Source organism: Crassostrea angulata, chromosome 3, assembly GCF_025612915.1.
Source record: "Crassostrea angulata isolate pt1a10 chromosome 3, ASM2561291v2, whole genome shotgun sequence".
Classification (NCBI taxonomy): domain Eukaryota; kingdom Metazoa; phylum Mollusca; class Bivalvia; order Ostreida; family Ostreidae; genus Magallana; species Magallana angulata.
This window is the reverse complement of record NC_069113.1, coordinates 21074118-21089175: the sequence shown is the minus strand read 5'-3', so window position 1 is coordinate 21089175 and position 15058 is coordinate 21074118. Positions and strand designations below refer to the sequence as shown.

The 15058-nt window shown below is 33.6% G+C and overlaps 1 protein-coding gene across 1 annotated transcript; it reads right to left on the bottom strand.

Annotated features, from left to right (window-relative positions):
- Window positions 1–2918: 2918 nt before the first annotated feature.
- LOC128178275 (prolyl hydroxylase EGLN3-like) lies at window positions 2919–15058 on the bottom strand. The gene is made up of 7 exons (XM_052845374.1): window positions 14337–15058; window positions 13523–13642; window positions 7995–8134; window positions 7283–7353; window positions 6940–7001; window positions 5056–5127; window positions 2919–3219 (listed from the first exon to the last, which is right to left on the bottom strand). The coding sequence occupies exons 1-7, from the start codon at window positions 15021–15023 to the stop codon at window positions 3109–3111; spliced, it is 1263 nt and encodes a 420-aa protein (XP_052701334.1). The 5' UTR covers window positions 15024–15058; the 3' UTR covers window positions 2919–3108.

Sequence of the window (15058 nt, the reverse complement as noted above, 5' to 3'; positions counted from 1 at the left end):
GATTTACGTTAAACTTTATTTTGTTTGCGAGCTGATAGTGTTTTGATAGATTTGAAAGAGGATATCTAGACCGATCAAAGTTACTTCCAATATGCTTGTGTAGATAGTCATAAGAACCTTACACTTGTAAAGACCATATATAAAATTAAATGTACATATATATTAAAAAAAATTTACAAAATTTAAAAATGTAAAACATTTAAATGTTTCGTATAATCTTTTTAGAAAAAAATTTAAGAACCATTCGTACAGATGATACGATATCATATAGCGGTAGCCTACATGCTAAGCCCATGATATCATATTGTGTTCACATTGTCATCAAGACGTTGTATAATTCTAAAATCGCCTTAAAAGGTAGGATAGCTAGAAAAATCAGAAAATTTAATAATATGCAATTCCACTTAAGTTGAAAGTTCACAAGGTGTCACGCGGCGTTCTGACGAAGACTTGGGGCGGAGGGGGGGGGGGGGGGTGTTCTACCGAACTAGGGCGGTGTGCTGCTACGTTCCAACGTAGCTTTAGAAGGCAATTGACTACTTTTGCTGAGTGCTTTTGACGTGCTTGGGGTTTTCAATTCGCGTTCTCAAAGCGTACAATGCGGCGCTGACTGCAAACACACGACGATCCTTCTTATTTATCGGCTGCTACTTCCATCATCATGACACTCATAAGGAGAACTGAAAACATTGGTTGTATCGCAGAAGCTTGTTACAAAACGGATGCAATAGAAGCAATTGAAGCGTGATAAGGGCAGAAAGGTTTTTTTCAGCCGCTGTGGTAACTAAGAAAATAAAAATAATTTTCGTTCAAACGACGTAGCCGTGCCATTAAAGCGCAGTAGTGACACAGTGACATTCCAAAAGACATCAAGGGGTCTCTACGCAAGCGCGGTCGACTATCACTGCGTTCACACTATAATAGGCGTCATTTGAACGCACCAACCAAACTCTTACGATTCTGTTTGAAACTTCACCGCACTGCGACATTGACCATGTTGACCTTACAACGTTTCTACTACGTGTATATCAGAACGCAAATCTAGTTCGTACTTTTTTGAATACTGAAAGTGCGCAACCGCGTCGAAATGAAGCTACATTTGCGTTTTATTATGCTACGCGGACATCGTCGTTTTGTATATTTTAATGGACGCTGCATGATCTCTTTCAGGAAGCAACTTGGTGTGACAGGGCTTTTTTTTTTTAAAGAAACAACCAACGTTCCCCAAGTGTCGTTTTATTTGGCAAAGTTTATATCTTTAAAGCAGATATTGATGCCTGAGACAAAATAAATAAGATCTTTAATTTTTTTAATACTTGGAAATTGTGATAAAACAACCATAAGAAAAAAAAACCCACTGAAAAGACTTTAATCAGCACTAATACCAATGCAAAACATGACTTCGTACTCTGAAACAACACATGTATATACATAGTACACAATCCGATCAAATCTGTATTTTCATAGATAATCAAAGCAAACTACTTGAATATGAGTATTAGCTCAAGGATAAATAAATCTCTTTATCAAGGTACTTTTAAGTATATCATGCATATTGTTTATGCAGCTTATAGTCCAAGTGTATCTGTAAAAACATAAATGTCGAGCTGCAAACTACTTGAAAACAGGGCGGCTCTAATATAACTCTTCAATGAAAAAGGAAGTAATTTTTGTCCCCATTACACCAACTCCATTTCTTGATCGAAAACTTGTAATGAACATACATAAGAGTCGGACAGAAATGCAAATTTTTAACAATTAATGGCACAATTTCCGGTTTTCCTTCTAGTTGTCTTTGAAAGTAGCTCAAACCTATTTGAATAAAACAAATCCTCAAAAAACATTCGCTAATTAACACCAATAAACCTACCGTTATAAAAATTGGTTTCAAACATTTATGGTGATAAAACAAGCGCCGGATTTGCTACAACCGTTGGCACTATTCTTTCATTTTTTATTCTATTAACCCAGATATTGCAAGCTTCGATCTTTCATGAACTATTTCTGGCCTTACTGTAAACAGAGTTTCACCGAATCTTTGTTTCACAAGAATTTTGTTTTTCTCTTTGTTTTGTGCACAAAAATATTGAAGTCACATTTTGTGATCGATATATAGAAAATCTTCATACGTCCGTAATGGTTTCATTGATCAGTACAACGTTTTTATTATATTCATTGTTTTACAATCAAACCCTAGGCCTATGTCTGGCGTGCATTCACAAAGGCTTTAAATAAAGTTCCAAGAAAATCGGATGAAAATGATAGAGAGAGAGAATACAAAAAAATGGAAAGAGAAAAATTAATCAAGTCAGCGAGAAGGATCAATTTTAAGATTTATTAATTTACCTGTTCTTATTTTTAACTATATAAAGGTTATTCGATATATTTCGTTGATTCCCTAAACTCGTCGAAAACAGACTGATTGCCCGAAGAACAGACTGGTTCCCTGCAAAAAGTGTGTCAAGTTCGATGAACTGATACACACCTTTTCGATACATTTAGTATCAAATTCCGAATAAAGTCATGAATATTCATAACCACATGATTTAATTCTAGTTGCAACGTTCTACTTATTCATCTGTAATGCTACCTCATAATACCACGCGCGTCGAAATTAATTTTATTTACTCTGAGTTACATGTACAACTCGTTAGATATACGAACAATTATTTTAATTTGAAGTTTTTTATGATTGATTGTTTATATTGATATAACAAAACAGTTAAAGTACAGCATTGAGGGAGTCAGCAAGATTTCAGTTTCCCTCAAGCAAACCTTTTTTCCTCGACTTTACCTCGGGAAATAGTTTTGCTCTCGGGGACCTAAGATCTTGCTGACTCCCTAAATGGTATACTTTACCTGTAAACTAACTCATACTACAATTTGAATATCAGCAACAATTCAACAACCATTATTAATAAAATATGAGATTCTGTTTATTAATAATGGAAATAAGTCGAACAAACAATGCATAAATAATCGAGTACACACATAAACAAATGATGCAAAATCTCAGAGTCTGTATAAAATCTAGATAGTAGTTGCTGAGTACATTACATACACTGCAGTTCAAAGCAAGCACGGCAGTACACAGCCTGCAGTATAGATTCACAAACCCTCCAGCACCTTCAGTAAGGGGTCTTGAATGGAGGGCGATATTCCCATTTGAGTCAGCACCACTTTTGGTTCCTCGTGACCTTTCACCAAGTCAGCCAGAGCCTATATAATATTAATGGAGAGACGAACTAGAGTCACGTTGATTCACAGCACAGGTATTTCATAATCAGCCACTAATTAGAATTCTTAAGGGTCATATATCAGAATGTGTTCGACATGTGTATGAACTATAGTCTATCTGAGTGCTTTCTCTGAAGATAGGGTGAGATAAAGATAAATCTACGAAAATGGAGCTAGTTCAATGTAACAATAGTTCTCAATAGGCACAGCATAAGAAACAATAGACGAATACATGTATGAATTTATCACATGGTAACTGCATCAATTCCTTTTCTTTACACAGCAAATTTTTAAAATAAGTACGATACCCTTTTTGAAATAATCTTTTTTTGTTCACTTTGAATTGGCATGATGCCCCAATTCTTGAGTCATTGTTTAAAAAACGTTTTAAAAACACAAAAGTATATCAATATTTAATATTAAATGTATTAAGGTATGATGATCTTGAAATGAAATCTATGTACATTTATGTCAAATAATCTTTTTATTACTTAGACATTTGAATGAAGAAATTTTATTTTAGTAAACTTTCGAAGCAGAGAACCATCATATTATGGTACCAACTTCACAAAAGAAAGATGCCTTATCTCGCTCACATGTACCTTTCCCGATTATTATAGAGATTCTTTCCCTCAAAAAAAAAAAGCCAGAGACACACGGGGTTTGAAACTATGACTTGCAAGGACGATGAACCCAAAAAGATATCATTTAGTATTGTGTATTTCTAATTATCATGCCATACAATATTTTCGACAAAAATTGGGTAAGGATTGTCAAAGAAAGCGCTTGTAAGCACGAAAAAACTATGATCAGACGACAAAGGTTTGAAAATTTAATATAAAATGTACTTCATATAAATATTTGAAAGCGACTTTCTTGTGTGAACTTTATCATTTCATATATCACAGCGATACACGATCGCCGGTTTGTCTGTGATGCTATCGATGATTAAGTATGAAGATCTAGTAAATGCAAGTTACGGATAATAAAATCAACACTTCAGATGCAGACGATAGGGTACAAAGAATGTGTCAAATCAATAGACGTCGAAGAACAGACTCTTTAACAATATGTGTACTGAATAACTGCACTCTTATAATCATTAAGAAAAGCCAACACATTCATAACCCATTCATAACATATTGATGAAAGAAACAGTTTATGGTGTGCGGACCAGTTGAGCAGAAGATTCCCCATCATTTGTTTTAAAAAAAAACTTACAATAACCCGAGGTAAACGGTGGGTATTTAAAATCAATTTGAAGTAGGTAAAAAAATAGTTTGGAACAAGAGCATTTATTTCTCGGGGTTATTCACCATAAAAATAACCAACACTCTTTTAAAAAAATGCAATAGATAGACACATCATTATCCATTATTACATGTATTCATATGTATAGTAACTTGAATATATTTCTTTATTTCCCAACTTGATTAGCTATAAAGAAGATGCACCCATTGACATGTGGATAAGGAGTATCGTATATATATATAGGGCTTAGGGCAAGGCAAAATTTACTTTTAACTTACAATGTATGTAATATGCATCACAATTTTACTTTTCATTATGAAGTATTAAATAAAATTTCTTTATAAGTTGTTATTTTTAAGGCAATTTTCTGTATAAATACTCCTAAAGCTATTTTACCAAAGTTGCCCATGCGTTTTAATATCGCACCAAAAAGCACATGCTAAGCTTACATTCTTTTAATGGTCCAAGAAAGGACCGAAGAATATCAAATACAGGGAAAACCAGGTGTTAATGACAAGCCAAAGTTTTATGATGGGAAAGGTACATCCGAACTAGGAATTCAATTACCTGCAATTCTCCCTGGGTTAAGGACTCGATGGCCTTCTTCGCTTCTTGTTCTATCTTCCTCTCCAATTGGGTCTGCAATAAAAAACGTTCTTGCTAACCCTTCATTTCCTAGAGGACTTGTAACATCAAAGATGTTCGATAAATTACTCAAGTTGTAAGTGTTGAATGGGGATCTATGCTTTTGACCTTTTTCTGTAGGCGTCGTGACATTTCAAGACCGGAAATCGCGTATTACACAATTTATTATAACATAAATCAGAGACTGATGTAAGCTAAACCTTAAAGATTATATCTTATTGAATATAAATATTTATGCACAATAAAATGTACATCAAATACAGTAGATTTTGTAGGCAATAAAAAATAATGAATCAAAGACCTTCAGCGATGCAATCTTGTATTAACCTGTGTATGTGTGGAATTTAAAAACAAACCATGTTATTCAATCAAGATTTAAGTGAAGATATTCAACTATAATAGCTATTTTCATATGGTTAATTCAATTACAACCTCGAAAAATGGGTACTTGCAAGTATCCATACTTCTTATATTGATAAATCTATGCTAAATAGAAATTTAAAAAATAAAACTTAAGTGAACAAACTTTTAAACAATTAAATTAATTTGATAATGGGAATCTCACTAATGGAGACGGTGATACATGTCATTATAAGACACGCCGTTGTTAGCTATATCCTTATTAAATTATTGGGCATGCATATCTTTGACTTTATTTAAATAAGTACAAGAAAATTCTGTTCTGATTTATTTAAGTTGACAAAATCGGATAACTGAGCAGGGTGGTTCTAAAGAGGTTTGTCTGTACGCAAAAGTACGCAACAAGAATCAACTTCTGATGTTTTCCTTGAAATCATCACGAAATCTACCTTACTCAAAGCACAACTTGATCTTTGGCAATTTCCAAAAAAAAAAATCTGAAACATTTTTTTTTTAGCCCTACATCGATTTGAACTGATTTCAAGGCCAAGGTGGTCGCATTGATATACATGTAGATAATGTTTTAGAAGGAACCTTGGATAGATTATAAATCGTTATCTATTTGTACTTCTGTACTTGTTTATTCTTCACGTAATGAAGATAACAACCCCCCCCCCCCCCCCTCTCTCTTGTATAGACCTTCTTTAAAAGTGCGAGAGTTGATCGAATTCTCCCAACCATTTAATTAGCTTCCAAGGGGTTAATATAAGTGATTAACCCTGAACAAGTTTGATAATAAGAAGGCAGCGATGCGTTGACCTGTGATGACATTGGAATGACATTGACGGATAATGCCGCTGGGACCTCGATGTCAATCAACTCAATATTTCAAATTATACTTTATAAGTGTTGCATGCATATATTTACGTATATCAATATACAAATACCATTTGATATGCTTACGCTCTCACTAATATGTAAAATAAAGGTCTTTTGTATTTTCAGGTACTCAAGTATTAGAATTACAATTCTTTCCATGACTGGAATTACCTTTTTTGATTATCCATGCCCAGATCTAGAACCCCCTCCCGGTCCCCAATACAAATTCCAGATTCGGGCATGTTATACAAAAGCCATTCAAAACAGAGTGTAATAAATAGTTTATCCTATCTCGTCCAATAATTACCTACCACGTATAAACTATATTAGGTAAACTACAGTGTACAAAGCATGTAATTAATAAGACAGGGAGATAAAATTGCGTACTTGTGATTTACATTTACATTTCTCTATTTACATCGGGAAATTGAGAAAACAAACCTGTATTTATTTTTCTCCGATGAAAATACGGATAGCAAATATATTAAGTGATAATATAAGCATAAGTAAAACTTCATATGATAAAACCTGATATTATGAAAACCTTTTTATTGGTTTCATTTTTACCTTTTCATTCTCTATTTTTTCTAAATCTAAAACCACCAGTTCATTTTTAATTGCTGAGATACCTGTTGAAAATGAAAATAGATATTTTATTTATATATCATTGTATAAAAATCTCCATATTTCCTCAAAAAAAAAATATATGTGACGTTTATATAATTAGATTTTACAACACACATAGAGGAAAATTAAAGTGTAAAAAAAAAATAGAACCGCAGTATTTTCAAATATGTCACTGCTAAGCATTTCTTATCTCTATCTGCAATAGACACTTAAAGAACAATGGTTGTCCCGGACAGCAAAATTACTGCAATCATCGGAGATAAATTTATGCGGACAGAATTACCTTCTAACGCGGACTCTTCTTTTGCTCTTTCTCTTTCAGTTTTGTCGAAAAACCAAACTGTAATCGCATACCTAAAACGGTTGTTTTCACAGTTTTCAAAAACTTATTACAAATTCAAGACCATAAATCTTGACGCTTAGAAATTTCCCCGTGTTCGCACCTGTCTGGGATGAGTTCAATAATAAAATAATAACACATTTTTTCAAGTGCTTAATTACACTGTAAAGAGATATTTTGAAGATAGATTTTGAAAAACGTTTAAGGAGTCATATAAATCTACTTTGAAGGAAAAATTTATTTCAAGTTTGCATGCTGAAACGAGATTAATTTTGAAAATCGAGATCTAAGATGGAACATTTAGTGGCATTTAAACCATGCGCCGGGATTTCTGTTTCTAGTATAATTGGAAGCACACGCACATTTGTTACTTGTAATGTGTACCGAAAATAAAGGAGCATCTTCAAATAACTTTAATAAATTACACAGAAAATAACTACAAAACAAAGTTATTAAATATGCAAGATAAATTTGATCCTAAACAAGCTTCTTCTCGGGTTTATATAAAATAAGTCTACGAGGGGGTAAGATATAACGTCATAAAATGGCTTCTATATTGATCAATAAATCTATAAATCAAACCAAGTTTTTTAAATATATATATATAGTTAAGTGTGTGGCCCATAATTAATATCAATGAAAAGACCCTGACAACCTCGTTCTGAACGCTGGCTGAACCTCATGGGGATTCCGTCTGTCGGACCAGAAGAACAACATCCGGTTATACTCAGGACTGACGTCAACATAGCAACTTTCATTTTGCGCTGAGAAGATGCGCAGTATTCCACCGTCTTCCTACAAAATAAAATCATTCTGCATGGATGCCACAGTATTGATATATTTTATTTCTTGTAAGAATTAGGTACAAATGTAGCAGCACAAATAATCTTTGTACTTTTACCTATTGTAGGGTTTTTATAAAACACTTTACATGTAATTTATACCGATATAGAAATAATACAAATGCATGCTTCCCGATCGGCACCGCATACTGCACTGTATATTCATGAACATAACGTACATTGCCATAAATACACCAGGGTGAAAAAGAAGGGAAACTAGTGTACATGTAAATATCACCATATCCAGCATTTCTTTCTAAAATTTAATCTTTCTAAAGGAGACAAGTATAGAAATTTGATATAACCCAAACCATAAAACGAATGAAATACTTTAATTGCATAAATTCCAACAGAAGTTTACTAGTATATGGTAACATCTTCAATAAATGTCACTATAAATTTAAGCGACCGTTTAAATTTGGACTCTGCGCGAGTTAGTCTTACATATATATTATATGAAGCTTGGTATTTCTGTCAAATGTAAGTAAATTCAAAGTACATGTATCCACATTCCGTTAAGATCGCTACATTGCCGGATTTGTTTGTTTGTTCTTTTTTGTTTTGCCTTTTGTTTTTGGCTATGCTCATACCACATGGAACTCCAAAAGATAGAATACTAAATTCACATATTTAGAAGTACATTTAGTTAATTGGTCAAACATATAATGAAACCTGTCCATGTAAGGCTTTAATACGTGTAGTAGGTTAAATCTAGATTAACCCTACCTTAATGGCACACTAATCTTTGTAAAGTGTACCAGAAATAAAGGTTTTAGTGTTAATCTTAGATCTAAATAAAGATATGTGACATACATCTACGTGAACTTCACAACCTTTCAGTCTGCTTAAAGTATACACTGATGGTTTTTGTAGGTTGAACCACATTTTATTTTATTTTTTCATTTAATATATGTGTCCGAATTAATTTTCTTAACTTATTTACATTAATGATATCAAAAAACAACCGACTGGATAGCAGGGATAAAAATCTAAATTGAAATATGTTAATTTTGTTGAGTACGGCCAACTGGAAAATTACATTTGGGGGGGGGGGGGGGGGGGGGAGGGTTGATTGTTTCTTCCATATACAGTTTCTTGCAACTCGAAATATTTTCAATTTTTGCATTATCTATTTTATCAAATTCCAACAATCAATCACATTTTTACAAATAAATTTCAACATAATGAGAACAAAGCTCACAAATAAACTAATAGATAAAATTTACGGTACATGTACTTACATAATTACATATGTAATAATTACAACATTCAGTAATTTAAAAAAACCAGCAAATAAAGGGAAAATAAAATAACATGCTTTTATTCTTTACAAAGAAAATACTTAAGAAGATACCGGTTATTTCATTGAAAGTAAGGCGTGTACATGTATCCCTTATTAGCAAAATATTCATACCGTACGTACAGGCAACGCGGATCCCGTATTGGCCCGCGTTACCGTCACGGTATTTTTATCGTTCCCGCGATACACCATCGCGGTTTTTGACAGTACAGGTAAAGTAACAACAACAACCAGCAGCAGGAATAACGGTAAATCACACCGTCGCGGTGTCATCACGATCGTAATCCATACCGCGGTCAAGAACCGCGATGGTGTATCGCGGGAACGATAAAAATACCGTGACGGTAACGCGGGTCAATACGGGATCCGCGTTGCCTGTACTGTATATATATTTCATGGCTCATGAGGATTCTGTAACCTAAATGATCTGGTACTTCATCATTTATGGCCAATTTTCTCCTTGCCAAAATTATCATCTTTTTTCAATTATTTCAAAAGTTTCATCATTTTTAGGTGACCTATTAATAAATATATTCTTAAGACTATGGTCACGAGATCTGATATAGGGTTAGGACAACTTGGTCAGATATGATATTATGAGTATAAATTATGACATACTGTTTTCATCTAGTATGTCATTGCAAAACAGTTTGGGGGAGGGAAAAAGGAGAGGCTGAAATCAAGTGTGTCAGTTTTTTTTTATATATGATAAAAAAACATATATGAATAATCCATTTAAATTGTTCTTCATCTACAAATCTATTCGTCACAAATGAGTGTACAAAATCGGCATGCATGGTAATGAAGCTATAGGGAGTGGAGGGATTGAAATGAATGTAAATTTATGTTTACTTGTTTACTTTTAATCGGGACACGCTAAATCTAAATGTACGAAATAACATATGCCATGAGCAATGGTCTAAGTATATGTGTAAAACACACCCACAATTAATGAGGCATAATCTGGATATTAATCAGATTTAATATACTAGTAACCCCTGCACTCGCTTCGCATGTCCACATTCAAAACACTTGTTCTACTTAAAGAACTCGCATTGTTTAAAGAAAAAGGCTCAGCATATAATCGCTTTTACTGTGTGGAAGCAACTCTTGTAACCATATGACAGTCCGAGCTTTGATTAAAAAAGTTAAAATATCTCTACTCCTACACAAACATGGGAAATCCAATATGACCATTATGGCAGCATCTATTATTATGAAATTTCGGACTTCATCAATAATCTATAACTTTTAATATAGTTGACAGTGAAACTAAAATACTTGGCATTAGATCTATATGTCAATACAAACATTGTTTGGTTTATTTAAAACTGTCACAAAAAACTAAGAAATTAGCATCGTATTTAAGTCAAAATTTGTATTTTGAACACTTATTTAACATATTCCATTTATCAATGAATGCGCAACTGTTTTGAGTTTTCCACCAATGTCTGAAAAGTCAAAGTGTAACATCACAATTCAGAAGTACCTTAAATTCAGATTGTATATTTAATTTTCTTTTCCATCTGATTTTTTTTTTCGGAGCATTATTGGAGCATTTTCGTTTGAATTTTAGTTTTAAATGAGTACAATGTTTAAAACAATAAAACCTTTCTTTTTGTTGTTAACACAGTCCGATTGGTTACTCTACAGTGAATGGGTACCTTCATATCTAAACACGCCATCACAAAAAATCAAAAAAAAAATCAACCAACCCCACCCCAACCAAAAAAAATAAAAAAACACCAAAAAAAATTATAATAAAACAGACTCATCCTTTTTATTTTATTGACAAATTGTCGAATTTGTTAAAAAATGAGTAAAAATTACTCAGTGGATATTTAAAAAATATGTTAAACAGACGATGTCATTTCCAAATTTAAACATGCAACTACCAAGATATAGACATTTAAGCAAGGGTCTTTTACAAATGTATATTTATTTAACAGTAAATGGCCGAGTGCAGAAATGTTATCGGTAAGTTGGTCTGCTTATAAGAGTATTTGGAGAGTTTAAATTCTACAAATGGGACAACAACCCATCAAAATCTTGAAACACATGCATAATCTGGCACTGATTATTTAATGCCCAAATTCTATCAAACAAGCTCACATTTTAATATATATATACGTCCTTCAAGAACGAAAAACAAATGGGCCTTCAATATTTCTTTTGGAGGTAAAGCTATTGCGATGAAATGAGGTTTTTCTTTGCGACAAGAAAGACGGAGAACAAAAGAAAAGGTTGACATGGTTAACCACCAAGGAGCCATACCTTTGAAGGACTGCACAATGTATACATATGCACCATTCTATCATTGGCATTTGATTTATGGGGGTTTCTCTTTCCCCAGTTCATAAAAAGTATAAGGACTTTTAATATATTCTGTATTGTGAAAGAAGGTAATAAAATGGTTCGGAAATGCATATTGAAACTGACACACATAAAAAATGTTGAATATCTGACTAGGCATTCAGTGGAGAATAAAGAGAATGGATTCTAAATGAAAAGAAAGAAACGGTATATCTTTACAAACCGTACTTGAAGAATAAAATATGATTTCAAAGCCTTAAAGAACCGAAGGATACAAGTAATACAAATCTCTTTCAATAGATGAATTGATAATTATGTAGATAACGAAAAACCCACTTCAAGACAGTTTACGACGTAAGATTACTTACCTAAATATCATGTCCAATCTGTTTTTTATATATACATTGCATATGTTATTTAATATATAGCTGCAGGTGTGTAGCTCGCGATACGTAAAAAATTCGGATGGACGACCTGGAAGCAACAGTGCCTCCCATAGTTAAAAAAATGCAATATACGGCGCACAGAATATTGCGCTAGTTTTTAATTGATTAACCTTATTTACACACAAATCCTGTGGAAGAAATAGTACCACTAAATTCTTCGGGCAATTTACTACTGGATTCGTCTGAATACTTGCCCCGACTTTCTCCAAAGCACGCTAACCGACCTCGGAAAATGCACTTTGTTAAATTCACCTCAATTTGAAAGTGGCCATTTTTGCATATAAACAAACTGCATCACTTTACTTTATGGGGCTGGTAATAGTGTTTAAAAAATATTAAAGGCAAGTTAATTGACGATTTCTGTAGTAAAATGTCTGAGAATTTTATTTTTAATCAAATATTCATACAGAATGTGTTCGGAAATAAGATTAATCATTTCAAAACTAGCGAATTTTTGTTGGCCGTAAATTGCACTTTTTACCCATGAGAGGCACTGTAGCTCCCAGGTCGTCTATCTGAATATGAATATGAATCTGAATTTTTCAGACCGGGAGCTACATACCTGCACTAATCTGAACTATACGGTTCTCTTAATGTTGTACTTATGATTTTTTTTTTTTTAATTGGGTGCGCTAATTTCCTTAATAAAAAAATCTAAAAATCAAAGATTTAAATCTACGCAGAAAACCCATTTGGCATTCATCTAATAAAAGTTATTAAAAATTCTAAACGGATCAAATCACACAAAACTAAATTGTATATAACTATGCACTTATCTAACCCAGCAACTGAAAATATTTATAAACATTTTCTTTACTAGGGACAAGGCTAAATTATGATTTATATAAATAATTTGAAATATTGACAAAAAGCAAGTCTAGTAGCCCAAATCCATTTCCTGAAAGTTTCTGAGTAATATATTGACTGTTGTTCTGAATCATTCCAATTACTCTTCAAACAAACTGAACGGATTCTAGTATTGACTAAAGAAAGATAACTGCATGCCTCTTCGCTAGCGAAAGAAAGAATAAATGAATCCAAAATGCATGAACTTTTTACCTTTATACGTAAAAAGTCTAGAGTTCCATATCAAGTTGCATGCACTTTTGTTTTTGTGAATGATTTAATAGAGCTACAAAATGTATGTCATTACCGGTATGTCAGACTAACCAAACTTACACATAAAATAGTATTTGTAAATTTAATATACAATGAAAGCTAATCAGACTGAGTACAAAATAACAATGGTTTACTATATCTTATTCTCTAAAGTGATACAAACCTTTGCATTCCAATCCTTGTTTAAATACAGAATGCACGTGATTACACGTCCATCGCCGCTGGGATTGTCCACGTGACGTCGGTAGTAAGAACCGTTACCAGGGTAACACGCAACCATGGCCTGTGAGTAGAAATTCACAAAAACGGAAGAGTCTTGAATATTTATGCACAATTTTGATTTTAAAAAATTGATTTTTTTTCTAAACTATGAATTTTTTTTCTTTGCGCTCTTCTTTTCGAGTTGTAAAGTCAGACGTGCATCTCTGAAGCAGTGCACGTGGTTGTACAAGTAAAACCTGGAAAAATCGTCTAGCATCTTCTCTGAATCTGAATTGTACAAGTAATACTAAAGCTATAAATGGTGTGCACGACATATAATCATTGCATGCATTTCTCCTTTGTTCAACACCGTGCAAGGTATCTATCAGCAGTCCGTGCGTGTGCTTTGATATTCATGTGATAATTTTGGATAAAATGTTAATACTAGATACATACATGTATACCCATGCACGGATCTAGTAGGGTTTTGTGGGAAAGGGGTTGAACCCCCTCCCCGGAAAATTCAAATTTTTTTTAATTTATTTAATAAAAATTTACAAAAATATGCCTCGGTGCGCCACACCCCCAATACTGAAATATCCGCCCCTATCCCCCCTTCCAATGATTTTTTTTGGATCCGCGCATGTGTACCTGCCTAATGAGTCATTGGTTCTAGAATCAGGACAGGAAAGGGGAGAGACCAAGTTATAAAATCTCAAAATAATTTTAAATACAACATGTATTTTGCCGATATAACATATTTTTGATCACATTACCTTTGTTCTACCGTTGATATAATATTCCCCCTGAAGGTGACTGTTGAGTGCTGATAAAACTGAATCCATTTTCTGGACAACCTTGTTGACGTTTGGGTGCCGAGACTCCGTGCCCTCAGCCCAGTATATGGTGTCATTCCTCACTTCTGTCTTGGTCATTTTGAGTGCGTCCTGTCCACTCGTTCTGCCCCCTGATAAACGTCCCAATTTCAAATAGCCGTTTGAGTTCAGGCTTTTTATTTCATTCAACACTTTCTGCAAATTTTTATTGGAGAAAACACCATCCACAACACAGAAATTCTTCTTGTTTAAGTAACGAATCACAAATTCCGCAAGAGAATCAACATCATATGATCTCGGTTTCTTAAAGATGATATCTCTAAGTGGACGGTCATCAAATTCTGTAACATCAGTGTTATTACCAGTAACATCATTTGGGCTAATTTCTGATTTGGAAGCGTTGTTTTTATTTGACTCGCACGTGTCCGTCGTGACCTCGCCTACTTTCTTTTTCGGTTCTGTACGTTGGGTAGGTGTGCACGCAACCTTGTGGGAAGGCCAGTCTTGTATCTGATGCTGGCGACAGCAATACACAACTCCCTTGCATCGGGTACACCGCTTCAGGTTTTCTTTAGAGTCACAAACTACACATCGTAGATCTTGGTTTGTCTTGGCGTCCTTATCCATTGTTGACAACGAAAGACTGTTTTTACCTTCTATTT

Coding starts and splice junctions, on each gene's coding strand:
- LOC128178275 (XM_052845374.1), bottom strand. CDS start 15,023: ATGGATAAGGACGCCAAGACAAACCAAGATCTACGATGTGTAGTTTGT. Junction 8,135..13,522: donor ACAAGGATTGGAATGCAAAG/GTTTGTATCACT, acceptor TTTATTTTGTAG/GAAGACGGTGGAATACTGCG. Junction 3,220..5,055: donor TAACCCAGGGAGAATTGCAG/GTAATTGAATTC, acceptor AATATTATATAG/GCTCTGGCTGACTTGGTGAA.